The sequence below is a fragment of the Anastrepha ludens genome, chromosome 6 (assembly GCF_028408465.1).
Source record: "Anastrepha ludens isolate Willacy chromosome 6, idAnaLude1.1, whole genome shotgun sequence".
Classification (NCBI taxonomy): Eukaryota; Metazoa; Arthropoda; class Insecta; order Diptera; family Tephritidae; genus Anastrepha; species Anastrepha ludens.
In genome coordinates this window covers 122,710,241-122,738,080 of record NC_071502.1, presented here as the reverse complement: position 1 = coordinate 122,738,080, position 27,840 = coordinate 122,710,241, and the positions used below count along the sequence as shown (strand labels likewise).

At 38.9% G+C, this 27,840-nt stretch overlaps 4 protein-coding genes across 8 annotated transcripts in view; 2 read left to right on the top strand and 2 right to left on the bottom strand.

Annotated features, from left to right (window-relative positions):
• The window catches only part of LOC128868218 (serine-rich adhesin for platelets), a 144,742-nt gene extending 132,118 nt beyond the window's left edge, over positions 1–12,624 (top strand). For 3 of the 5 annotated variants that reach the window (XM_054110055.1, XM_054110054.1, XM_054110056.1), the window contains 5 exons: positions 2,763–4,515; positions 4,630–6,437; positions 10,155–10,325; positions 10,452–10,569; positions 12,013–12,623. In XM_054110055.1, coding sequence (XP_053966030.1) covers positions 2,763–4,515; positions 4,630–6,437; positions 10,155–10,325; positions 10,452–10,569; positions 12,013–12,043 — 3,881 coding nt within the window. In that variant the 3' untranslated portion in view covers positions 12,044–12,623. Of the gene's footprint in view, positions 1–2,762; positions 4,516–4,629; positions 6,438–10,154; positions 10,326–10,451; positions 10,570–12,012 lie in introns of all 5 variants that reach the window. The other 2 variants (XM_054110057.1, XM_054110058.1) reach the window with 2 other exon arrangements.
• A 1,127-nt stretch (positions 12,625–13,751) lies between these two features.
• LOC128865893 (protein mahjong) lies at positions 13,752–21,533 on the bottom strand. Its single transcript, XM_054106287.1, has 12 exons — positions 20,720–21,533; positions 20,226–20,376; positions 19,307–20,167; positions 18,974–19,246; positions 18,536–18,915; positions 18,230–18,452; positions 16,640–18,163; positions 16,453–16,573; positions 16,302–16,399; positions 15,861–16,235; positions 15,118–15,175; positions 13,752–15,038 (listed from the first exon to the last, which is right to left on the bottom strand). The coding sequence occupies exons 1-12, from the start codon at positions 21,169–21,171 to the stop codon at positions 14,797–14,799; spliced, it is 4,758 nt and encodes a 1,585-aa protein (XP_053962262.1). The 5' UTR covers positions 21,172–21,533; the 3' UTR covers positions 13,752–14,796.
• Positions 21,534–21,818: 285 nt separating this feature from the next.
• On the top strand, positions 21,819–22,755 carry LOC128867412 (protein TEX261). The gene is made up of 4 exons (XM_054108598.1): positions 21,819–22,005; positions 22,061–22,362; positions 22,418–22,523; positions 22,591–22,755. Exons 1-4 carry the CDS (start codon positions 21,936–21,938, stop codon positions 22,704–22,706), a joined length of 594 nt encoding a protein of 197 aa, XP_053964573.1. The 5' UTR covers positions 21,819–21,935; the 3' UTR covers positions 22,707–22,755.
• Positions 22,756–22,786: 31 nt separating this feature from the next.
• On the bottom strand, positions 22,787–23,958 carry LOC128867411 (ribose-5-phosphate isomerase). The gene has a single exon (XM_054108596.1). The coding sequence runs from the start codon at positions 23,844–23,846 to the stop codon at positions 23,016–23,018; it is 831 nt and encodes a 276-aa protein (XP_053964571.1). The 5' UTR covers positions 23,847–23,958; the 3' UTR covers positions 22,787–23,015.
• Positions 23,959–27,840: the final 3,882 nt, after the last annotated feature.

Here is a 27,840-nt window from a genome sequence, read left to right as displayed (position 1 = left end):
GTTGGCTTGTGCAAGTAGCTCGCTGTTTATTTCAAAATCTTGAAAGTAGCTCAACACATTGAAAAGGTTGGCGACCACTGGTATATATTATCAGAGAATAAAAAAATAAAAAATTGGTGATTGCCGGAGCTGAATGGGTTGGTGCGCGACTATCATTCGGTAGTGCCCGGGCTTGAAATTCTGTGCATGAAAGACCAAACTATAGAAAAAGTTGTTTGTAGTAGCGGCCGCTGCCCTGCTGACATTTTCAAATCTCAAACGTATTTCTGCCATGAAAAAGCTCTTCATAAAAAACCAGCTGCCTTTCGAAGGCGGCATAAATCTATTCATCATGCAATAATCACACCTCAAATTGGAGGAAGAGTCCGGCCAAACAACCAAAAAAGGATGTGAGCGCGAATTATATGTAAAAACAAATGCAAAAGCACAAAAATTAAAAATTATGAAAGTCCTTTTGAAAACCTTAAGAAACCTTTAAATATCAGCCCAGGCAAGAAACGACACAAAATATACAGACACTGAATATTAGCATAATTATATGCATAGATTCCTCGATAAGTCCAAGTTTTTTAAAGACTACATCGAATCATTGCAAGAGACAATCTCAAAGATTCTAGGAAAAATACATATCAAAATGTCGTTTCACGTGCCAATCAGGCCCTGTACTTTCATTAGTTGCTATTACCAACCAGTTATAAAATCATGGAAATGGTCAATCCGGGCCGACACATTTACTGCATCGCGTATGAATTAAGGAAAAATCAGAAAAACTATTTGGAAATATTTGCATACGAATTATAATTACTTTCATTTCATCATCAAAAAACAAAACGAAAACGAAGAAATGTTGAGAACTTTTTTACTGCGACCGATATTTACGACCTTCCAGATTTTTCAACACTCTCGCCCACAGTGCGGCAGTAACACAACACGCGTCACAACAACTCTGCTTCCTACCACGTTCTGCGCTTTGGCATAACTACTTGATTTGATCCGAATTCCGCTAGTCTACATAGTTTCTGCTATCATAACCTCAAGGCGCTGATACTAAACTCAACGAAGTGGGTGCTCTCGGGCAGGCAGCCAATCATACATACATTCATACTTATATATATCCACAAGCAGTTAGAGAAGTCCCCTTTCTAGTTGCATACTTTGCATGTTTGCCTCTACTGTGGACCGCTTTTTATCAGTTATTTTTAAGCAAGAATAACAGCTACATTTCCTTCCTCTTCTTCCTATTGAATACCACTCATTGTTTCATTTGCAACCGTCAATTTTTATGTTCGTCGCGCTGCCTGTTGGCCAATGACGGTTGCAACATAATTGATGGTCCTAGCACAGCCCACGCGATCAGCTGCGAACATTCAAACAAAGTAAGCTCACCAATACAAACACATACACACTTAGTTGTACTCGTATGCACGCAAATCAACCGATGTTATACCGCAGGCGCAAGCAGATTAGAATATTCAAATTATAGTTATTTATAGGGGCTTGTGTTTCTATAATATGTTTCTTTTTTTTGTAATTTTGTACTTCCTGCGCCTCATTTCCTTCGAGGCCAATAGAGGCGCACTTGCAGAAGCTGTTCAACATTTAACCAGCGGCTAATCGTTGTTGCAGTCGCAGAAACTTAGATTGGTAGGCGATGATAAAATTAGAGTAACGCGTGGTGCAGTGGGGGGAGATGAAAGCAGAATTGCGTTAGTAAATAGTAGAAGGATATATGACTACTGGCTCGTTTAAATAATATATGATTAGCGGAATGCTAAAATAGGTCAGCAATATGGGTCACTTGCGCCAACTTTGAATGGTTGCAGCTAATGTGGTCCGAGATTTGAGAAAAAATATTTATATAATACTTATATTGAAATACATACAATAATACTTAATTAAAAATCGACAATGCTCCTGTAGAAAGAGTAAGCAAATTTCGATGCCTTGATTGCCTCCTCAATGAAAATTGGGATGTCTGAACAGAAATAAGATGTCGCATTCAAATGGCAAGACCTGTCTTTCTTAAATATTTATGACAAAGTCCTACAATGTAGCGACTTCAACCAGCAACTAAAACTAAATAAATGGTCAGTTCTGCTATATGGCATGAAAACATGGACCCTGAAGACATGAACAGACTGGAAGCATTTGAAATGTGGCTTCTCCCGAGATTATTTAAAAATTTCAAAATAGAAATATTTAGACATTTGTATTACCTTAGTTCTTTGAATATGCGATTTTACGGTATTATCGAAAATGCGCTGTACGTGTTTGAATATAACTCGAAAAGTTATGGAGCTTATTGATTACTGAGAGTAATCTCAGCTACTAATGGGAAAGAAATCTGAGGGGATTAAGTTGATTCTTGAAGTGCTTATTGGTGGGAACTCTAAAAAAATCTTATTTCATGCTCCAAAATTTATCTCCTGTTTGAAGACAACATAAAAATGTAGGTGCTCTCCAAATGAAAAGGAGAGCTCAGTGTAAACACGTCTTACTTTCCTTTTTTTCAAAGACTGGTTCTCTAAGAAAACGCAACTCTTGGTTAACCACTGAAGCTGGGCTTAAGCGAAGCGCGCAGATGAGGCATGTCCTAAATTGAACAATTACATTAAATACTCCGCCTCTTGAGCCATGTCGAAGTTACGGTTATGCCTCATATAGCCTCCTTTAAATTTAGCTTATCATAACCTTAACTTAGCTATGTTTTCTCCATATCATTAATAATATCATTAATTATTCTCTCTTTTTACTTTTTTCAGTCTTCACCTGGGGAAAGCGTATGAGCCGCAAGTTGGATATACTGAAACGTAGCGACACCACTAACACACACAAGTCACATACCGATCTACGTTCGCTTTTTCATACATCCACGCACAACAACAATAACAATGATAACGCCAAGGACAACTATCAGACGCATACGCTGAAGAAATGCAAATCGGGTCCTATCGAGACGATAAAACAACAGCAAAAGAACCAACAGCAGAACGAGCAACTGCAAAGCCTACAACAGAAACAGCAGCAGCCAAATGATAAAAGTCATCAAAGGCAGGAAAAATCTAAGGATATGAATGCCAGCGGCACTCAACAATCGACGCCAGCACAGCCGAATGCGCAACAGCGCTCACAAAAAGCGATCAAGAACTTCTTCCATCGCATTGGCTCCACCGGTATGCTCAACCACAAGTCACACAATCTGATTAAAGCAGCCGAACCGAGCGGTTCCACCAGCAGTAATCTGTACCGCAGCAGCTCTACTAGTCAGCTGACCAGCTCATCGTACATAAAGTGTGACGATCCTACGGAGGGTCTGAACTTGGCCAACAGCCGTCAAGGCAAGTTACAGAAGGGCACCACAATCGCTGTAACAAATCTTAAGTCGAGTAGTTGCGATGATATTGCCAAAGTAAGCACGAGTACTTCACCGAATGGCGGCGATGCAATGCCAATTGGTGCACATACACAAAATGCGGCAACAGCCCAGGCAGTTGTTGCTGGTCAAGAATCGACAAATCGGCGCGGCGCCTTTCCATATGCTTTTCTACGCTCACGTCTCTCGGTATTACCGGAAGAAAATGGCGGCTCGGTAATGAAGCAACCGTCTCTATGTAGTTTACATACAATTGATGGCGGTGGTTTGCAAGAAATGCCACATCCGGCGTCACAGTACCTACAGGTCGGTCAGCAGCATTCACCAGTAGCACAGCATCGAAACTCGACACCGATGCTACCCAGTGAAGCAACAGCGCTGGTCGATGGCGCACTTGACTCAATATCGCTGGCAAGCACTTCTCCAAATCACCACCAAAAGGTGATTTATCGGAATGGCGTACTAATCAAGCGCTACTCCTCGGACGACAGTGCAATCAGCAATTGCTCACCGCAGCAGACGTCCAGCGCAAGCGTGGCGTGTATCAGTGGCGAGGTCATAGTGTCGCGCAACAACAGCCTCTCTTCAAAGGACTGGGAACCACTTTACCAAAGATTAAGTAGTTGTCTTAGTTCGAACGAGTCGGGATACGACAGTGACGGAGGGGGCGGCGGTGGTGTCGGAGTAGGTGTGGGCGGCGTAAGTGCTAATAGCGGCAGCGCAGGAAGCGGTGAAAGCGCATGTGGCAGCGTAATTTTCGGTGGAAATACCTCGAACGCGCAAATGCTGGGCAATAATCTTGGTATCTCCTGTGGAGATACGGAATCTATTGCATCGGGTACGCTGAAGAGGAACTCGCTGATTTCACTAACCTCATCGGAGAGTGGGGTGGGGGGTTGTGGTGGCTTACGTAGTAGTAGCATATGCAGTACGACGAGTGGCTCCGTCTCATTGGGTGGTTACAATTACGACTATGAGACAGAGACCATCAGACGACGATTTCGACAGATCAAATTGGAAAGAAAGTGTCAGGAAGACTGCATTGGATTGGTGTTGTCACCAAAGACTGTGATGACCTCGACGAATGAACAGCAATACCGTTACCTGATAGTAGAGATCGATCCGTATGGCATGGCGCAGAAGTAAGGAATTTTTTCTATTTTTTACTTTTTAGATAATAAGTGAGAATTTTCCTACTGTATAGTTATATATCAATATTCTCTCTCACACCTCTTTTTTCGCTCGTTCTACCGCAGAGATGGCCGCCTGCGCATTGGTGACGAGATTGTCAATGTGAACGGTAAACACTTGCGTGGCATGCAGTCCTTCCCCGACGTACAGCGTCTGCTCTCAACATTCCTCAATAACTCTATCGATTTGGTGATCGCTCATGACGAAGTCGCCACAGTCACTGATTTCTATACGAAAATAAAAATCGACAGCAGCTCTGCCCAACCGCATAATTCCATGCAGTCTCTACATGTTAGCAGCGAACCAGCGGCAGCGCCTGTATCAGCGCCGCCCTCTGCCAATCCACAAAGTGAGTACTTGGCGCGCGCACGCAAGCGGCTCAGCTATACGCAACGCACTCAGAGCACGGACAGCATAAACAACTATGATTTGCTTAGTCTACAGTTGGCGCTGGAAAGTGAGGATAATCAGCAAGCGCGACGTCCATCATCCGATGTGGTAAACTCCGCCGCTAGTGAGTTGGATGTGGATGATGATGCGCGCTCACTGGCCAGCGTAGCGACAATGCATTCGCTCACTTCAATGCCAACACCAATGCCGCTGATGCAGCATCGACGCTGCTCTACGCCACGACACTCAATGGACTCAACGGCCAATGGTGGTGAGTTTGTAGCCGAATATACGCGACGACGCGCTCGTTCCTCCTCCGGGCAACGCAATCTCGAGTTGACGCCGCTGTATAATGCAAACACTGAGTACACGCCGGTGTATGCAAATCGGGCATCCAGCATATCACTGGCCACGCACACGATCAGCGACGATGAGAAGTGGCAGTTGTTGGCGCGCAAGCGCTGTTCTGAAGGCGCGACATTACTGCGCGTTCAGCAGCAATTGCAGCACCAACAACACTCGCAAGACGAACTGGTGGCAGGTTGTGGACGCGTAGCGGACAATCGTAGTGCGTCGCTGACTTATGGTGCATCGGCGCCAACGGCTGCTGGGAAATTTTCGGTTGCCTTCGATAGCACAAGCGTTCAGTCGCAACTGCAGCAGCCAGTGCAGCTGCAGCCCTTTCCGTCGCGCACGCACTACACGCGCAACTCCATTAACCTGTCCAATTCGCATTATCGATCACTGCGGTTTGCGCATTCGCGGCTCAGCTCTTCGCGCCTGAGTTTGTTTATACAGCCGCAACCAAGTGGCGTTGTTGAGGGCAATAAACTAACAGCAACAACAAGCACAACAACCACAAATAACAGTAACTGTAATTACCAAAATTCGAAAGCCACTAATAGTACAAACACTAATAGTAAAACACAAACAACAACAAGCACTACGAGTACGACAACAACAACAGTAACAGCAGCAACGGTGGCTGCTATGAATATAGCCGGAAATAGCGCGGCAAATACGAAGACTACACTGAGCATCAATACCACCGATGATGATGCGAGCAATCAGCGAAGACAACAGCAGCAGCAGCAGGAACAACAACAACAAGCGTCGTCTGATCTCACTAACAACACTAATACAAATGCTAATCCTTTTCATCTCATTTCTTACCAAAAACAACAACAACAACACCATCCAAACCAACAAACCCACCTTCACCAACAACAACAACACCAGCGACATCATGCAACGCATTCACATTTATATCAACAACATTTAACTGTACCATCATCTTCTATGCCAACAGCTTTAACCGCTTCAAATAGTTCGACTACAACAATAACAAGTGGGAAAGCTTCAGCAACAACAACAAGTTCTTTAAATTCAGTACAATATCGCCATCGCCCTTCATTGCCCGCAGCCAAATTAACAATACGCGATGAAGAAATGGCCGAAGTTATACGCGCTTCGATGAGTGATGGTGAGTTGGAATAGGGAAGGTATTAGGAAGAGGGTTGAGTGGCCGCTAAAAACGCAAGAAAGTTAGTGAAACATTTTAGGTGGTTTCGGAGATTCAAAAGCTGAAACTAAGAAATAGGGAAACATTTCTGAACTACCTCTAAATTTTGGTGAATTCGACAAAGATTTTTCAAAACTTTAATTTTAACTTTTTTAAACAAAGAGATTACGAAGGTCAATATTCTGATCCAGTCTTAGTTGCAAAACGATGCTGATCTAGGCCTAGGCAAAACCGCATGCTGATCTAGGCCTAGTTAATATAGAGAATTTCGGGAAACACATTTGATATTTGCAAAAAGTTGTAAAATATTTACTTCAATACGGTATAATTACATGTACATACATACATACATATAGTAGGTAGGTTGGTAGCAGTGGTAGTCGGTTTACATATACTAATCATAAAATTAATTCAATTGCTAAAATTCAGGCGATAAAAGTAAATAAAATATTTTTAAGTCTGGGTTGTGAAAAAAATATTCTAAAAATGCGTGCCTTAGTTCCCCTACTTTTCTTTTAAAAACAATAACTGCATTTGTAAGAAATTACACTAAAACGCTTACATTTAATATAATAACGCTTATAATAGAAGAGTTCGCAAAGTAAGGTATCAAACAATTAGTTGTGAAATGAAACTGAACTAATCTACTTTTTATTTGCAGTAAGAAAATCGCACAAAACCTCTAGTAAATGGAAAAAAGTTAATAATTCATGAAAGATATGTTCAATTTCGATTGTGCATCAGACGTTAATAAGTCAACAACACTAAGAGGCACCATCATCGATTTGCCTTTTTCAAGGCACTTTACACTCGAAACACTCCCTTTCATTTCCTACTTTTTCTATCATCGTCCTATTCTCAACAGAGAAATGATTCATTACCATGCACACAGGAAGAAGGCATATGAAAATACAAATATGTGAATTTATATACAAATGCGCATATACATACATATACATACATATACATACATATATATGCTCACTCAAGTAGGACAGAGCCAGATGTCGAACGTTGCCGAACGCGGGGGCCGATTGTGCTCTTTGTGGTTCGTACCGCGCTCTCGCTTGCAGTTCAAGCACATTAGCTTACATTTGCCTGCGTACGGAATAGATTCGTATATTTGATATGTCCATATGATTTGTATGCATCTTTACATATAGATTTGTTCTTTTTGAAAATTTCGCGAAATTGTATATGTATATGCATGTTTATACTAACAACATATCTTATAAGGTATATGGCAAACATTACCATACATTTTTTTCTTCATATATAATAAAAAAATTAATAATAATAACATTAAAACAACAGGTATTATTAACAAACTTGGTTTTATTTTAAATTCTTCAAGTAAATCAAATTAATAATAATCAATAAGAAGGCATATGCAAATACAAATACGTGAATTTATATATGTACATATGCGCATATACATACATATATACGCTCACTTAAGTAGGAGAGAGCAAGATGTCGAACGTTGCCGTTCGTTTGCTTTGTTTGCTTTGTCGTTCGTTCCGCGCTTTCGTTTGCAGTTCATTCAAGGTAACGACAATGAGCAAGGTAAGGGCAAATGAGCAAGGTAACGACAAATGAGCAAGGTAACGACACATTTTTTCGTGCGTGCAGCCGGCTAAATCGAATTATAAGACGTTATCACGTCAAAATCTGTTCTATAAATGCAAAATTCGCTATACCCTGCATCTTCGACTTTTCCGCCGGAAAGTAGGCCACACTTGAGTAAAAAAATTCGCCGTGAACACGTGCTGGTCATATGTGCGCGCAAGCAATTGAGGACGCAAGCGTAAGAGCGATTTTCGATTTTATTTGGCGAACGGGTTGAATTATTTTGTTTTTTACTTCGTCGCCAAAACAGGCCGAAATAATTATACACAGAGAAACTTCGATTTAGTTACAAAAATAGCGTAATTATGATTATCCCCAAATATACAATATTATAACATTAAAATTAAAGAAGTAATTTGTAACTCCTAATATGATATTCTAATAATTGATCCTATTCATTTAAATACCAACATGGCTTCCTCCACTTCTGAATGCCAATAATTTTAACAATGAAACCCGAAGACTTTTACATTTCCCTTGAATCTGGCAGGAGTATCTTCCAACTGGGTAACTTTCGCCCTGCCTGCGTCATAGTAGTCGTTTCATTGCACATAAATCAGAAGAATCTAAAAAGAACGAGAATACAGGTACAGCGGCATAGCGAAGTGATCCGGTCTCTTGTGGCGCGCGAATATAACCAAACAAAAAAACAAATCATTTTTGTTCATTTACTATTGGTTTTGCCATAATATATTATTTGATTTTCTTATTTCAACTGAGCTAAACTTTCCTAATTATCCACTCATTTAAACCGAGTTTTTGACGTGATAACGTCTTATAATTCGATTTAACAGGCTGCACGCACGAAAAAATGTGTCGTTACCTTGCTCATATGTAGTTACCTTGCTCATTAGTGTTACCTTGCTCATATTAGTGTTACCTTGCTCATTAGTGTTACCTTGCTCATATTAGTGTTACCTTGCTCATTGCCGTTACCTTGCTCATTGCATTGAATGAACTGCAAGCGAAAGGGCGGAACGAACGACAAAGCAAACAAAGCAAACGAACGGCAACGTTCGACACCTTGCTCTCTCCTACTTAAGTGAGCGTATATATGTATGTATATGCGCATATGTACATATATAAATTCACGTATTTGTATTTGCATATGCCTTCTTACTGATTATTATTAATTTGATTTACTTGAAGAATTTAAAATAAAACCAAGTTTGTTAATAATACCTGTTGTTTTAATGTTATTATTATTAATTTTTTTATTATATATGAAGGAAAAAATGTATGGTATATTAATATTTACCACATACCTTATAAGATATGTTGTATACTAATATATGTATATAAACATGCATATACATATACAATTTCGCGCAATTTTCAAAAAGAATAAATCTATATATAAAGATGCATACAAATCATATGGACATATCAAATATACGAATCTATTCCGTACGCAAGCAAATGTAAGCGAATGTGCTTGAACTGCAAGCGAGAGCGCGGAACGAATGACAAAGAGCACAATCGGTCCCCGCGTTCGGCAACGTTCGACATCTGGCTCTGTCCTACTTGAGTGAGCATATATATGTATGTATATGTATGTATATGTATGTATATGCGCATTTGTATATAAATTCACATACTTGTATTTGCATATGCCTTCTTCCAGTGTGCATGGTAATGAATCATTTCTCTGTTGAGAATAGGACGATGATAGAAAAAGTAGGAAATGAAAGGGAGTGTTTCGGGTGTAAAGTGTCTAGAAAAAGGCAAATCGATGATGGTGCCTCTTAGTGTTGTTGACTTATTAACGTCTGATGCACAATCGAAATTGAAGATATCTTTCATGAATTTGATAAATGTTTCGTCATTTTTCACGTTTGTGTAAATGTAACTTGACCTATTCCATTGCAATTCCATTTACCTCCTCCTCTATATCCATACAAAATATCTATCAAACAAATAAAATTAAAATTTTGTTTTGAAAATTGCAACCATTCCATCAATATTTTCTTATGACGTTGTCACGTTAAACTATCGTCAGTAAACCGACTTTACAGACAACCTCTTTTTCTCATTAATTACGACTTAAAGGCTCTAGCCGTTCTACACAAAAGACGATAACATTTTTCAAAGGCGCCGGCATGAAATCGCTGGGCTTCAGTATTGTTGGCGGTCGCGACTCACCCAAAGGCAATATGGGTATTTTCGTAAAAACGGTATTCCCATCAGGTCAAGCAGCTGACGATGGCACCCTACAGGCTGGTAAGTGAAGAAGAAATCTTGTGGATAGTTAAAAAAAATTGTTAATTAAATTAAACAAAAATTGTATCTATTAACTTCACATTCAACTTCCGGAGTTCAACAAGCACTTTTGATCATTATTTGCAGGCGATGAAATAGTCGAGATCAATGGCACTTCTGTGCAGGGTATGAGCCACGCTGAAACAATCCGCCTATTCAAGGATGTGCGCGAGGGTGCTATAGTGTTGAAGGTGCTGAGGAGAAAGTAAGTACATTGGGTGGTATGAAGAGAACAGGACGACAGCTGCGGAGCGTAAACATAAATTTACGGGGTTTTGTTTTAACTTCCGCTTTGCAACAATTGAAAATGCACGTGAATTTTTTGGAAATGTTACTAAAATGGCACTACTTGGCAGTCGGGTATACTCTGCAGGAACTGATTGACTTTATATAAAAACACCAAATATGCAAAAATATAAGGTAACGTAGATTGAAATGGATAATTAGCGTCACATTGACATGACGTAATTGCAGAAGAGATGTGTGAGGGAACTGAGAAGAAAATGTTAAAATAACAAAGATTCGTGCACAAAAATAAAAAGCGAGGTTAGGCTTTTGTATAAAAGAAATAGGTATGTTGCTGTTGTAGCAGCTCACTAGACCCTTCCAGTGTGGTGTAGTCACCGATCGTCATCGTGTAACTCATTCAACGGTAGGCCCAGAAAACGTGCCGTCTCGACATGTTGGGTCCAGAAGGAGCGGGGTGTTATGTGAGTGGGATTGAGAGGCCATGTGAATAGGTGGTAGTATCGTGCGGAGTATTTTCACATACCCTCTTCGTCTGCAATGGGTGGCGGTCGGACTAGCCCTGTTGAGTGGGCTGAGCCTCACCACAAAAGAACGATAATACAAGGGGCAAAAAATCAATCATCCTATCGAAAGATTTAACAATTTTGCAAATGGCGTATTACGTCAATCATTTCTGACACTTGTGCACTATACAGCTGGTGTATACAAACAGACAAGTTATGAAGTGGGTAAAGATAAAGATTTCCATCACTAGAAATCATTTTTTGTTTTTTTTTTCGTTTTTTTAGTAAGAAAGTTCTTCAAAAACGATATTGAATAAATAATTTTCCGCCAGCTTGCAGAAAGAAAAAAGTTGCATGTAAATAAACATTTTGCAGTGCGTCGGTTCAACAGCTGATTTTGTCAAAGTCAAAGCGAGCCCTTCAGTTTTCTCTAAACCTTGGCTAAATACTGTTATTTCAACCATTCTACGAATGCCCGACGATCCGACGGAACGTCCCGGTTCTATATCCCGCCAAGCACTGTGGCTTCAGTATTTTCCAAATGAGATATGATTTAGGTCATTAACTGCTACAAAAATAACAACAGTTCTTTCAGCAAATAAATCGGAGACGTTGCGTTACCGCCTAAAAAAGTAGTTTTCCTGTTCTCGCAAATATGGGCACATTGAACAGGCAGTAGTATCAACAGAGCAAAAACAGCAAAACCAATGTATTTTGTTTCTGCTTTTGGTCTCTAGAATGTCGAAGTCTGCGAGCAAAGATAAGAATTCGATAATTTAAAGACCCAAAATGAAAAAATAAATTAACTGATTTGCTGCCACTATCTGTTCGACGACCCTTGGATGCTATGCATTTAATTGAATTTTCATTTACTTCTTCAATATTTTCTTTCCAAGGTTACAAAAAGCCAAATCAATGGGCGCGTAAGTGGAGGGAAAGCGACGACTATCTATCTGCTAAAATTAGAATAAAAATATTCACATCGTTGAACGTGAAAATATTACGGAATTAATTTATGTAAGAAATAGTTTCTAAATAAATGCGTGTAAATTATCAAATAAGTTACTCTAAGTGTGAGCTCGAGTTTCATGTTTAGGACTAAATTAGAGTATTAAATTGTATATAGTAATGATGTGTTTTTAATAAAATACGAAACAAGGAAGTATTACGTATTAAAAAAATTAATAAACCAATAATAATTTATAATAAAACTTTTATGCAATTTTAAACTTTGTTTGAAGGAATTATGCGAATTCGAGACAGCTTATGGGTGTTTAAAGAAAAGAAAAAGAGCAAACAAGTTAGTTTGTGCTTAATAACTAAAAATTAGCTTTCACGCCAAATGCAAAGTGTTTAATGTATGAAAAAAAAACAAAAATAATTAAATTTATAAAGCATAAAAGCACCTTTCGCATATCTAAGTACGATTTTAAGCACCAATAAATAAATCAAAAAGATTTTTTTTGTCTAATATTTAATTATAGGCAGAAATAACTGCATATTTACTAAAAAAAACCTTGCAATTATAAATCTATAAGAATCAAGTGTTAATAAAAGAGTTTTAGGAAATATAATAAAATGTGTTTGTGATTTTTCTTTTTTAATTCTAATTGTTGGATATGAAAAGTGTCAATAAAGGTAAGTTATAAATAATATTGGGTGTTTTGTTTTTTTTTTTTTGCTGCATGGATCTATCGGAGGATGGAGGATGGTAAACTGTTTCGACATTCCTATCCAGTAATATTTGGCAAGTCATCATGAATCCTTTAATGCTAGAACAACGCTTCCAAATTGTGGAAATTTACTTTCCTGGTGAAGTTCATAGAGCACTTGCGCCGTCATCGGTCCTTATTTCATTCATGACGAGCGCTATCGAGCCATGTTCACTGAAGTTTCCAAAAATTAAACAGCTGAGCAACGAAGACATTTAGTTCCAACAAGACGGCGCAACTCGCCATACAGGGTGTTTAATCGATTTATTGCAATATTCAAGCCACCATTCCATTGATGCCTACGGTCAAATTTATTGGAAAAAGTACTCAACAATTGGGCTGATCGAAGAGTCCATGTAACTCGAATTCGCGGCGGACGTATGCCGGATATCAGATTCATTGCAACATAGCAAATAAAGTCATCACAAAGTTGTAATGGGCCTCTCCCCCTCCGCGAAGTAATATCTAACGGTAGTTCCACGGACAAGGGAAACGCCGCAGGAGTGGGTTTTTAGTGCGGTGAATTGAAAGGAAGTCCCACACTTTGGTTTTCAATGCATTGTGCCACCTATACAACAAAACAAAAATGCCATGAAGTTATCTTATTCTTCTTGATGGGCGCGATTACAGCTGACGCCCTTTTGGCCGAGTTTAATAAAGCGTCAGGAGGAGGCCTTCCGCTTCCTCTGCTACCACCAGCTGGTACCGCATCAAACACTTTCAGAGCCGGGGCATTTGTATCCTTTCGGCCACATAGCCCAGCCAACGAAGCCGCTGGTTCTTTATCGGATGTGCTAGGTGTATGTCGTCGTAAAGCTGAAATTATCTACGAGGTTAAAACAAAAAAAAAATCATTCCAACATTTCTGTTATTTCATTTTGAGTTCTCAAGCTCTTAACAAAACACCCGATAGAAACCTGTGCTCTTGCTTGCAACTCCTTTATTTGTTTTTTATTACAACACATCCTGCACTCTTTGCTTTAGCTCAACACGAAACGCTCCTTTTATTTACATATAATATATAATTTTATTTCGATATTCTTTATTTTTGTGTTTTGCTGTTTTAAAGTTCTTACAAAAAGAAATGCAGTAATAATTTGACGCGCATTCGCTTGACAAATACAATTGTTACATTGACGCGTATTTTTTTAAATTTCTTGTGGTTTGCAACAAACAGTATAACATATAAAAAAAATATTAAATATTATAATAAAATTAGAAATTCGAAGAGGATAAACTTTTCAAACCATTTGCAGTTCTATTTCAGAAAGTTGTAATAAATTTGTGAAATTAGATTTTTTTATATAAAATAGAAAAAAAATGTGGATTCATTTTCAAACAGCACAAACTGTTCGATGGCTGATTTCGGAAGTTTATAAATAGCAAAAAACGGAAAAAAATTATTTTCTGATATGAAATTTGTATTTTCTGCACTTTTCTTTCTAATTTTTAAATTTTACATTTCGCGCTTCAGCCCCTTTAAGTAAAAATTGTACTTCACAAACTAAATTTTGGTCCGGCCGTAGATGAACAAAAGTATTGTATAAATAATTTCGGGCGCAAATAAGCAGCGAAAGTATTGGCTCAAAATTTGTACTTCTTGAAAATAAATCCATATCTGAAATTGAACTTCGAGTTGGTGTAACTGGCAATTACTTCTTACATAATTTCTTCTTGCTTCATGTTTTCCTCTCTTTCTGCATATTGATGAGACTAACTACTATACAAGGTTTCTAAAATGAATACTTATAGTACAAAATGATAAACACAATTCTGCTATGCGCCTGACACTGTACTTTTGTGTTCTGCTTTTATCAATTTTTATTGTTTCTCGAATAAAAATTATATTTCGTTTTTTACTTTATGCGCATCAACAGATTACAGGAGCTTGCATGTACTTGCATTATTTTCTCTTTCATTTTTGTTTAGTTTACTTTAAAAGCAACGAATAGCAATTAAAGACAGTTTCTAATAAGGCCGAAAATGAATTTCCATAATCTCATCCTCCGATGACGATGATTCTCGCTGCGCTTGCTCATTATCGTCATCACTCATAGACGAATTTGAGTTCACATCTACCCAACCATCACCGTCGTCGTCGTTACCATCGTTATCGTCACTGTCATCATCGCTATCCATTTCCTCGTCATCGTCGTCCTCGCCGTCCGAACGCAGCAAACGAATCCGATCGTTTTCGCTAATATCAAAAACTGCAAAATAATAAAAAAAAAAACATTTATTTTATATTCGTACGTCTTCAGCCTGGGTTGGCGTATATACGAGACTCACTGTCTGTTGTATCGCTGTCCGAACCGTCCTCTTCAGAATCTGGTTCTTCATCATCTTCCTGAAAGCAGAGACAACCAATTATTCACTATCGCATCTATCAGGTCTTGTGCTGCTGCGCCAGCGCCAGCGCCGATGTCGGGGCGCACAGCGTTTCCATTAACCATCAGGCCACTGCCAACCGCACGACTTATAACACCCCTGTTGATGCGATTGGTTCGTAACGCAATACCCGCACCACCTCTACTTGCGGGTGCTAATCTAGCGCTGTGAGCGCCGCCAGCGGCACTGGGGCGTGGCGCAGCATGACCATTGCTACCGCGACCGATCAGTACACCGACGCCGCCATTGCCACTGGCGGCTGCGGGCAACGCGGAGCTACGAAAGCTCACGATGATTTCCTCACCACCGCCGCCGCTGCCGCCGATGTGTCGCCGACTTGCGTCGATGTCGATATTAATTTCACGGATACGTCCGAAACGACGGATTTGATCACCATCACGACGATTATCAGCGTCGGCGTCATAGTCATCGTCGTTTGGATTTTGGTTCTGGTTTCGGCCAAGGCCATCGTCTGCACGTTGGCCTTCACCTCCGCCACCATCACCATCATCAACATTATCGATAGCGTTATTATCGTCATCGTCATAGTCAACAGCGTCCGCAAGATCAGCAGCGCGGTCTGTGTTATTGCTGCCGTCATTGCCAACGCTAACGCCTATGCACGACGCGTCGCCATGACGCACCTCTTCTTGATTCTCGATCTTCTTCATGCCTACAGCATAGATTTTAACGAAAGTCTCCGGCCTCGAATCGTACGCTGGTTGATTTTCCACTAACGCAATGAGACTGCCATTATCGCTGATGCTCATGTCGTAGATGCCACGCCGCACATCAATTGTCGATATTGAAGAATAGTCGTAGGCGTCAAGCACCTTAAAACTCGTTTCGCATGCAGGTAATTCTTCTAGCATCGCATCAATGCGTTCGTCAGATGCTTCCGCATTATAGCTGTAGATCACGCGCATTGGCGAAAACTTAAGAAAACATTGGTCAAGCACGGGAACAGTCTGCAGGAGATGGAATGTGCGCAGATCCCATACTTCGGTATTTGAAATTATCTGCAAATGAAACGATTCAAATGGAATTTAAATCATGTCTTTGTAACAAATAATGTAACATAATACTTCTAGGCCGTTAGGATGGAAAACCCCAGAAAGGCATTGATTTAGTTTGTCGAATTTGTGAATTTCCTTTCCGGACCGCACGTCCCATAAAACGCCATCTTAAAGGAATTTGTTTAGTAGTCGAAAGTAGATGCGGCTATGAGAACCTTACCAGATAATATAAGCTCATCGGTTGGACAGAAGGTAGCACGATTCTTAACATATTGATTCCCAAGCGTTGGCGTGAACGTGGAAATCTTATTCCCGCTATTTATGTCGTAAATTATGGCGCACTGGAGAGAATGTTTTACAGCCAATTGAAATATAAATAATATAAATATATAAAATCTAAAACGTACGTCATTTTGTGTTCCCAGCACTTTGTCCTGCGTCAAATTGTTGAATTCGCAATAGTAATCGTCGGCAAAGCTCAATTTCGACGCAAACTCGTTATGCTGAATAGACCAGAGTACGCTGAGCGGTGACCGCCAAGAGCACGACGTTAGCACTAAATCACCAGCACGATTAGAAATAATAGAATCGACGACATAACTGTGACAAACGGATGAGAAGACCTCTGTGCCTGTGGAAAGATTGAATGCTTTTACTTCACCACGGTGGGTACCGACGAGCAGCAGTTTGGAAGGAGATACTATTTCACAAGTGGAAAACTGCAAGGATGGGAAGTCATTGGAACGCACCGAACGCCACGGCGCAAAATTCGAATGTACATAACGACGGTCCAAGCGCGCTGTATTGTATCCCGCCTGTGCTTTGAAAATGCGCGCTGTCAAATTAAGATTATCTCCCACACGATTCGGCTTAGGATCAGGGCATTTGTGTGGCGTGAACAGGTCGAATTGCGGACATGTTGTCATGGGATTGTTACACAAGGCATGCTGGTTGGTGAGATATTCTGTAACAATGGTGCCGAGAGTAATGCCAGTCTGGTTCCCATGCTGCAGTGGTGGCGATCCACTCTCAGAACGCACGTCTTCTGGCAGTGAGGATATTTGTTTTTGCAGAGAACGCTGCGCATTCGCGTGCGCGATAGCCATGGCATTAGCATTACCGCTCAAATTTGTTGCAGATGTTTTTTCAGATTTTTTCACCAATTTAATAGGTGTTACAGTAATGCTGCTGGACGGCAGCTCCTCAATGTTAAGGCTGTTATTAAGCTGCTGCTGCTGATGATCATTTGCTATGCTATTGATAGCACTGTTCAAATCCTGCGTGCGGATGCGCAAACGCTGACGCGCTGATGACGATGGTACCACTTTGTAATCGAATGGCGATTGGTGAAAGTTTTTCGTCGTGTTGGAGGAAATTTGCGGCAGACCTGCCTCTTTCTGCAACATTTGTGCCGTCTGGAGTAGGCCCTTAGATTCTAGATGATCGTGTATTAGTTGATATAACTGTTGTTCGTTATACTGAATTTTAGTTTGCGCAATGACATTGGCTTTGTGAATGTTGGCGAGTGATGGATCCATCTTATTGGAAATCGGTTTTGTTTTGCCTGAAACGAGTTCTACTAACTCTAGTGCATACTTTTGGAACAATACGTGCTCAGCGCGTTTTTCCTGCAATATTGGGTCACGCATCAGCGTTTGAATTTGCCCATTTGCGAAGAGTGTCAATTTGCCGACGATTTGGCGCACGCGCTCAGACCGCGCAAGACCAGCTAACGCGCGGCAGGCCATACCTCGAATGCAATCCGCATCAGTGATCGGCGCTTTAATTTGCATCAGAGATAGAAGTATAATAATTCCATTGTTGGAGCAAACCGACTCCCATACCTTCTCGATTAATTCTTCGCAATAGCGATTATTCTGTTTATTACGCTTTGACGCACTAAATACTTTCATCACATTGTTAGGCTCTTTCTGTACAATAAAAGGGGTGATAAAATATGAAATAGAAAGTACTTTTACAAGGACATATTAGCTTACCCTCGCCAAAGGTGCACAGACACAATGAACCAATACGGCCAAAGCAGATTTTTGAACATCAGCGTCGGCAGTGATATCACCTGAAGCGGCGGCCAGTATGAAGTAAATTCCTGAAGCTCCCGCACTATCCGGCACATCCAATCGCTCGCAATAAACCAGGAAAACCCGCGGAATAACACAACAAATAGAGAGAACATCCAATGCCGAACGCACTATTTCGGACCTGGTAGAATTATGTAATAGGAATAATTTACAATTTGTTGGAACTTTTAATATTGAAGATCAGACTTAAAAAAATACCATTACCTCACACTATTGTTCCAATCATAGGAAAGCGCTATAATTTTCAAAAGTAATGTGATACCGCTCACTTTCAATAGTTTGTCCACAGGTGCCCAATGGGCACGCACTGAGGTGTTCTCCTGTAATGTGCGCACTTGTTCACTGATCTGTTCCAGACTTGTCTTTGCTGCTTTAGTTACAACGTTTTGAGAGAATTCAGTTGTTAGCAAACATTGTTGGCGCATGAAATTGTTATATTTGTAGAAAAGATGACTCTCCATGTAGCGTTTAAGTGCGACACACACATGTCGCACGAGTTGACGCGAAGCACATTCTAAATCGTCATTAAGAGGATTCTCATCATCATCGCTATTGGAAGGATTCAGGATTTTAAGGATAGAAATCTGAAAAGGGCTTACAAAATAATGTAGGTTCTTTTTCCAATATATATTAAATACATACAACATTGTACAGCTTACGAAGACCGTCTTGCGAGTCGAATTCATCCAAAATTACTTTGAATTGAAAACTTAAGCCGAAGAACATGGTGGCATGACAAACACCTGAATCGTAGGACCTTTCCATAAGCCATAGTGCGTAATGCACCAACTCCGATATTACATTTCTGGGCATACTGCAAATGCGTTCCATAGCTTCTTCACAATAAGCGAGGTAGTATAGTGTTATAGAAACGCCAGTAGCAGCGATGCTGGGACGTGGTACTTTGAGTAGCAACTAAAAAAGTTATATTGTTTAAAATATAATAAAAAGCAATTATAAAAAATATTTGATTACCTCCAATCCACCGTGTGCAATGAATTCTAAAGCAAATTTCTTATGACAAAGCAATGAAGCCAGATATTTTAGGGCTTCGAATCCCAAACAGGTATCGCGTCTGTCTAAATTCTCCAAATAACCGGAAACCAACTGCATGGCGCGTTGTTCAAAAACCGAACCCAAATAATCTTGATGATTGCCCAGTGCAGTAAGATATCGCAGCATTAGCGCTTGGCTTGATTCAACGGTAGGCGGGTGCAAGGGAATATACATTTTCTTATAGTAACGATGCCCACTTCCCTGGGGAAAAGCATCGCGACTATTCTCCAGTAGTGTTGACATATTCGAATTCGAACAGTGAGTGTCTATAGCACTCTTTGAACTTTGTGTCGCCGACGCATCAATTTTCGATTGATCTTCTGTTTGCGGTGATAGTAGAAATGGAACGCCGTTGACAATAGAAGTAGGCGTATGTTCGAATGAGTTATTGGCAGAATTTGGTTCTGATGGTGGTTGGGCATGCGTCGATTGACCAGATTCGCCGCCTGATTTGTATATTGCTTGCAACATATGCAACCGTTTCAAAATCTTTGGTATAAGGCGAGCGTTGTGTTCTTTGAATGATACCGCGATTTCAGTTACTTCCATAGCAGCCCCTAACAAACCTGTCGCATAACTTTGCAATGGTTCAATACTATCTTCAGCCCAGCCGAAAATTCTATGAATCAGATGTTCGAATTCTCCTTGGAAAACGGCAGATGTCTCTAAACCGGGAGCAATTACTAAGATTAATCGGCAAGTTAGAATATTCAATTCCAGTGAACTTTTCTGGATATTTTGACGGGTGAAGAAATTATCGCGCAAATAGTCGTTCACAAGCTAAAATTAAGAAAGCATTTTTAATAAATTAGTTAAACTGAGGATATGCGTGAGTTACCTTGTTCATGAAAATATCTTTTCGGAACAGCTGCTTGAGCAGAACTCCAAATTGGCACTTCGGGTCTGTCCGATAGGGGTGGCGGTCTTCGAAAGGGTCGTGGTCTTTACGCATATAAATTTCCTTTTCTTTTTCGAAAATTTCGGCAAGCCTAGAAAAGATTATGATTTTACATAAAGTTTATTTAACGTGTTTTATATAAAAAAAAAAACATCTTAACATTTAACATACATAAATATAATGCCATCTGAACAATATATAAATCAGACTCTCGTGGGTTCTACATACAGCATTTTTTTTTCTGTTTTTGCGGTTACTTACTAATTTTCTTTATATTAGTCTTTAAATGATAACCAAAAAACAAAAACTTTCTAAGAAGAAAGAAAACTCAAGCACGTCACTTCGGTGACGATCACCTTTATTTTTGCAAAAAAATAGAGAAGAAACTTGTTTGCATATGTAGGCAAAACATGTGTGTGTGTGCAGTCATTTACCTTTTCAACACTGGCACTGGATCGAATCCGGAACGTGTGTGCTGCGCTTCCCAAATTTGCAACACCTGTGACATGTCTTTACTATCGAAATTTGGTTCTTCATCTTCGAACCCATAAAAAGGATCAGCATCAGCGGGAGCGTTGGCATCAGCATTCTCACCAGCCTCTCCATTCCCTTCTGCTTCAGCATTGGCTTCGTGGGAGCCAATAGATCCATTTTCTTCCGCATTATTCATCTCTGCGTCCGCGTCCACATTTGCCTCAGCTGACGGCTGTCTCTCATCCCTGTTAGTGGTACCATTACTCTCATTTGAATTATGCTGTTGCGTCGGAGAATTTTCTGCATTTGCTGTTGCCTCAGTGGCCGATGTTGTTGGCTGAATATCTTCTTCATCACGCATTTCCGCATCGCCTTGCTGATGCTGTGCAGGCTCTATTATGTTGGGAGGCATTTAATGCCAATCCTTTTCGATATTTTCACCCAAATCTGTCCCTAACCTTACAAAACTTTTCACACTGGTGAGGGAAGAACGGAATTTTTCCTTTCTATTACTTCGCCTGTACAGTTGTTGTTGGTATTCACCCCTCACAGTTTTTCGGCTATTTATTATGCCCAATATTTCAAGGTTAAACGGATAAAAAATGCTCTTAATACTTTTAAGCTTTCGTTCACAAACAAATATTTTTGTTAATATGCACTTTTTAATAATATAAATAACAAAAAATGTAAAACAACGTTCTAAATATGTGCTTCACATAAACGAAATTCCACCAATCCAATAGACGGAAAATGCACGCGCTTTTTTCGCAGCTGTCAAAAATCAACTCTGCCAGTGCTGCCACTTCATAAAACGAAACTAATGCGCAGAAAAGTATATATTATTCATATTTTAATAATAAAATCATTTCAACTTCATTCCAGTTAAGAGAACATGATAATTAAACTACCTCCATATCAGATTTTATTTCTATTAGTATTAAACAGACATAAGTAGGCTAATTGGAGTTGAACCAAATTCTTTTTTTGAATATGGCAAGTTTCGCAGTCGTTTCTCGTCTATTCCGTTTCTTGATTGTCACTAAGCCAAACAGCTGATAATTGAAAAACAAACTTAAGGACGGTGACGTTTTATTTCACGATTTCTTTCTTGGTAAACAATTTCTTTACAAATATTGACGATAATATAATAAATAATTGTGAAAATAAATATACAACATGTCGTTTCTATATATACTGAGTTGGGTATCAATGGTGATACATATCGTCTTTATTACAGTCTCGATTGGTAAGCAAATGATGTGACTAATCCTATAGCTAATATCATTTATTCTTTATGACAGCGGCGGGTCTCTACTATATTGCTGAGCTGGTGGAAGAGTACACACAAACGGCGCGAAAGTTAATCACATTTATGATTAGTGCCACGGTATTTGTTTACATAATGTTTATGTTCTTCGATAATTTACCATGGAGCATGATTTTGTGTGGGTTTGCGGCGCAAGTATTCCACGGTATTATTATGAGCAGCTTTCCATTTATACGATTTATGTCAGTGCCATTTATTGGCGCTGTAGTGTTTTTAGTTATAAACCACTTTTTGGCTTTTCAATATTTCACGAGCATTTACTATCCATTTGTGCAGGTATGCTATGATCTTTGCATTTTGTTTAATTAATAATCAGTTTTTTTTATTTTAGGTGCTAGCATACTTTACAATATGCCTTTGGATGGTGCCATTTTCGCTTTTTGTTTCACTAAGCGCAAACGATAATGTGCTACCGACGACTGTTAATGACAGCATGGGTATGTTGCGTACATAAAGGTGTATACTAAAGTTCTACTTTTTAAGTGCTAATTCTCGTGGTTACAGGAAGCCAAGATGTCGTAACCAACTACTTCACACGTGGAAAAAAACAGGGACTACTTTCGCTTTTTAATTATGCTAAAGATAGCCTATTGCCGACAAGGAGCAAGAAAAGCTTTTGAGGATATTCACATTGTCCAATTTGGATTTAAAAACCCACTCCCAAATGCTTATGAAGAAAAGGACTGTTACCATTGAATAATTTTAGTTAAGGGTAAAAAGCTTGATAATTGTATTATTTATTACATTTGTAATTTAAATATAAAGAATAATTAGCTCATGAAGGTTTTGATATTGCTAATTAATATACGAACGATACACCCGGTGTCAAAAATTAAAGAAAGACCATTAAAAATTAGATATGAAATGTGGTATTAATCCATAATTTGTAATCTAAGTCTTAAACATCTTCCTACTACTTAACGCTTACTTTATTTCTCCTGTGTCTTTACACTACCATCAGCCATACCGAAGTAAGCTTTAACCGCCATACGCACAAATAGTCCTGTTTCAACGACGCCAGGTATTTGCAATAGCTCCATATTCACTTTTTCCCAATCGCAGTCACATTTTTTCGGGAAATGCCAATCTAGTATGAAATTACCATTATCGGTTACGCACGGCCCAGCTTTGGCCACAGCCATACGCAGCTTTAATTCGCCGCCGTACTTAGCTGCAATACGAGCTTTAATCGGTACATATGCCATCGGCACCACTTCAATAGGTATACCCTTATTATATTGGTCACCTAAATGTTCTGAATTTTTTGTGTAATCCGCAATTACCACCATGTTTTCTGAGCAAGATGCAACAATCTTTTCTTGCAGCAAACATCCCCCACCACCTTTAATTAAAACCATATTACGGTCCACCTCATCAGCGCCATCAATTGTCACTGCCAGTTTGGGATTTTGATCGAGATCTCCTAGTGTTAGCTTATGCTGCACTATTAGTTGGCGTGCCTGAAAGCTTGTTGGCACACATACCACATTCAAACCTTCCTTGTGCACTCGTTCGGCGAGTCGCTCCACTGCAAACACCACAGTTGATCCGCTTCCAACTCCAACAGAGGTGTCCGTTTTCACCCAATCGTCGACGGCACGGTGTGCGGCAATGCGTTTGGCTTCGTTGAGAGACATTTTGCTTTTATTTGCGTTGAGCGGCAGTGTTGTTGATAAACTTGTTAATGTTTTCCTAGTTAGGTAATTGAGATTCCAAGAGTAATCTATGGTGTACAGCAAACGAATATGTGCCCTTGACATAGGATGGCATTAAATGCAGCGTAACTAAACTAGATGGCCTGTCGAAGGTTTAAAAAATACTTAAACTATATGCGGACAAGAAAGGTCAGAAATTAAACGCATTTCTTATCAAATTTTTGACGTTTCTTTTGCGTATTATTCGTGCATTGTTGCATATGCTTCCGCAGCACAATTGCGTGAGAAATATTGGCAGTTATTATATACAATTATATACTAACTATTAACGTATTTTGTTTTGTAGCTATTTTATTATATCAAAGTCGTCAGATTTTGAACACAGTTCCATAAAAACAACAATATAAAGTTTTACAATAATCAAAGTTTAATTGATAAATCGACCATTCTAATCATATAACAATCAATAGTAAATTGGGCTCTGAATTAACATTTATCGGCGTCGTTGAACTCATTTAGGTCTTTAAAATAGTCGATTCTAAGTTACGCGCATTTATATTAGGCCAAGGATTTTCACTTAAGTCACGTTCCGTAAGATATGCATGCTGTTACATTATCAATTTCTTATTTACTTATTAACGCTATTGTAGCCACAGTAACTGATCTTCTAAGATTTCTTAACAAAAACTCATCATATTATACAATGTTCACATGGTTAGTAATTCGCACTCTCATTCGAAACAGAATTGACGAATTACTCAGAGAGCGCTGTCACATCACTTATTACGTCAGCAAATCAGCTGATTACTTTAAATTCCCCGAGAGCCGACTAACGCTTTCACGATGATACATAAATATACAAAAAAAGGGTGTCTCAATAGAAGAGGAAATGCTAATTTGTCAGATTAGAACCAAACAAGCTTCATATACATTTTTGTTTATTTCGCTTACCGTAGGTTTTAGATGGTATCTACGCTAAAATATTTTGTATATTACCTTTGTTTAGGTTTAGCTGGCGAAAACCGCCCCTGAACCCTGTGCGAGGGTGACGGCTGGTAATAGGTACCACCATTGGCCTGGATCAGGAGAGCTAAGTTAAAAATGCTGTAAGGCCTCGTTTTATGAGGCCTCGTTCTACAGAAAAGCGCATATAAAATATTCGCATTAAAAACGAGTTTACATGCCTTGAAAAAGTATACTTTCCGTAATTTTCTAAAATCGCATAAAACAAAAAAACGAGTTAAAACTAACTTGAAACCACTTAAAAAAGTTTGCAGAAATTAAAAGAAATAGGCAGCATTTACGGGTGAAAGTCTTTTTGCAACTTCATTCTTCTTAATTACTCTTACAAGAGATTCGCCTAAATTAAAATGATTTCCAACCGCCGTAGATCTTTTTTTCCAACGAAATTTATTGTCTTTGATGTTTTTTTTTCTCTATTGGGTCAAGTAAAATCTTGGAAAATAAATTAGAAATTTTTAGACTTACGATATTGAAAGGCAAAAACCTCTTTTCATGAAAATTAAACTTTACGACACTGACTTTAAATAACCAGAAATTAAAATTTGCTGCTTATTACTGCAACTTGAAGTCAGCAAAATTTAAGCTCGCTACTTATTACAAAAACGAACAAATTACCGCTAAAATAAAATTTAATTTTAAATTACAGTTTATACCTCTCAATGCGAAACTTAGAATGACGTAATAGCGACTTGTCGATGATAAGTATCTTGTACAAGGGGAGTCTCCGAATCGCAAAAGCTCACTCTAAAAACAAATCACTGACATCTGGATGTGAAGAGTTAAGGTAGATCTAGCTGTCCTTTTTATCCATAAACGTTATATGTCGGTGGAACAAATAGTGTGGGCTCCACAATATACGCACTTTTTAAACAAGCCTATATGGATATTTTTTGAATGAAATATAAACCGCATAAAAACCGACCTTACGTATCAATAATACAGCATCTTTTAGTGTATTTTCAACATGGTCGGGGGTAAAGGGCTTACGGAAAATTAGCGTAAAGTTCTTATAGATCAGGTACACGAAATAAAAATGAGAGCTAGGTTAGGTAAGTGTAAGCAAAACTCCACAATTTGGTTTTGCCAATTTCGCTGAGTGTCAAGTAGCGGAACTGTGATATCCGCAACCTTCTGTATTCTCTCAAGTGTGAATTTCCCCAGGTCTGGTTAGAGGCCCAGCTGTAATAATTTAGCTCAAAAAAAAACAATAATAATAAACGAGCTCACTGAAATAAATATTCAAATTAATTCCATTTAGCTCACATTTTCAGCCGATGCACCATTCTAAAAAAGTACAATTTTTCAAAGTGATAACTTCTATATTTCTTGAAATATTCTTTAGTGAGGTCTCAAAATTTCACAATAAAGATTTTTTTTGGAATAGACACTTACATATGTATGTAATCATGTAAGCGTCAAGACAAAAAAGCTTCAGTTGTTCATTAAGTTTTCTAACAAGCAGCAAAACCTATTGGTTTTAAGTGTTTTGGTAATCCTGTAAAATATTTTCCTAATTCCAATTCATATTTGTTAGTGGGAAAGGATACAACAAATAATAGACGATTGCAAAGCTAAGCGGCTTAGATTTTTAATTACATTTCATAATTTAATTCAATAATATATTAAATGTTGGCAGAGTTTAGTGTGTTGTACTGAAAAAATTCATACATATACATATGTATGTGTGTATGTGTGCTCGTAACTAAATGTTATTTTAATTTTAACAATTGAAGTTGAGTATTTAAATAGTAAGCCAGCGTTAAGTTGTCTTAACGTATTCCACTGAAAGCTAGTTAAATTTTTTTTATCCTCAATGATGAATATATGTACATACAGCTACATTTGTAATATTGTATATATGTACATACATGCGTATACGTTTATGCCTTCTGGCCCCTTTTGGAACTTGTCGTTACCAGCCTAAAATCGCTAATTCTATCAAAAAGGGATTTTCAAAAAGACAAATCAGCATAGAACCAGCAGACAATCGCACTTACCGCCTCCACTCCCTCGAAATGAAAATTATCGCAAGACACGGAAAATGTTTCAATAGCTACACTCCAATCACGCTTACGAGCTATTTATACTCAAGTGTACACAAATATATGTATGCCGGTATGCAATTTTATTTGTATGGCGTCCGCCTACTCATTTTGGCATACCCAAGCATTTCGTCAATAATGGCAATCAACAACCCTTTCGCCAGCACCAAAGCAACTGTCATAACTTCTGCGCCAATTTTACAACGATGATATCGCTGACGTAGGCGTAACTGTTGTGGATATAATTGTATGCCCCTTTCCGTTGCGGTACGCACATTTAGGTCCAGGATTAGAGAGCGCATTACAGGCGTATCCTTGTGAACCTACTAGTACATAGTATCATAATACTTGACTGCTTCAGTTGTAATTTGCAATTTTCCAATTCATTTGCAAATTTTGTTGTCTCTTTCTTGTGCGAATATTATGAGAAAACATCCATTCCACCTACTTGCTTCTTACTTTTGTTTCATTGCTTTATTTGTTCGTCGTAAAACTTTTTATGCGATGTACATACGTACATACATACATACGTATATAGTATATACATTTGTATAAGTATGTTGGAAAACTTTAAAAATAAATGTAGAGTTAAGAGCACGCGTAATTTCACTTTCAGGCTGCGTCTGGCCGTTTTCATGGTACCTAAAACTAGGAACAGCGGTTGTACCTCGGCAGGCAGACCAATGAGCTTATTTCTTCTTATAAAAAACAAGTCAAACATTAGAACGTAATCTTTCAAGTATGTATGCACCAGTTTATTATAATCGAGGATTGCTGATGATGGTGGAAGTTAGTGCGTCTATTTCCAGTCTATATTGAGGGCGAAATATTATTTGAGATCACCGAAGTGACTGCATTAGCGGAGAACTGGAAGTTTCGTCTGTTGAGAGCTAGAGCTCTACGCTATAATACAATCCAAGAGTCGAAGCCAGAATCGAGGTCCGGCGATTTGAGAAAATAGTGGCAGGCTTGCCTAGAATACTTTCTCTCGCAGAACACTTCCATAATACAGCTACATCTTTTTAATTTTAGAA

Excerpts from the sequence above, each read along its gene's own strand:
- LOC128865893 (XM_054106287.1), bottom strand. The coding sequence starts at position 21,171 with ATGCCTCCCAACATAATAGAGCCTGCACAGCATCAGCAAGGCGATGCG. Across the intron at positions 18,916-18,973 it reads TTCGTAAGCTGTACAATGTT|ATTTCTATCCTTAAAATCCT; the intron begins GTATGTATTTAA and ends AGCCCTTTTCAG. Across the intron at positions 16,236-16,301 it reads TCCATCCTAACGGCCTAGAA|ATAATTTCAAATACCGAAGT; the intron begins GTATTATGTTAC and ends TTTCATTTGCAG.
- LOC128867412 (XM_054108598.1), top strand. The coding sequence starts at position 21,936 with ATGTCGTTTCTATATATACTGAGTTGGGTATCAATGGTGATACATATC. Across the intron at positions 22,006-22,060 it reads CTTTATTACAGTCTCGATTG|CGGCGGGTCTCTACTATATT; the intron begins GTAAGCAAATGA and ends TCTTTATGACAG. Across the intron at positions 22,524-22,590 it reads GACTGTTAATGACAGCATGG|GAAGCCAAGATGTCGTAACC; the intron begins GTATGTTGCGTA and ends TCGTGGTTACAG.
- LOC128867411 (XM_054108596.1), bottom strand. The coding sequence starts at position 23,846 with ATGTCAAGGGCACATATTCGTTTGCTGTACACCATAGATTACTCTTGG.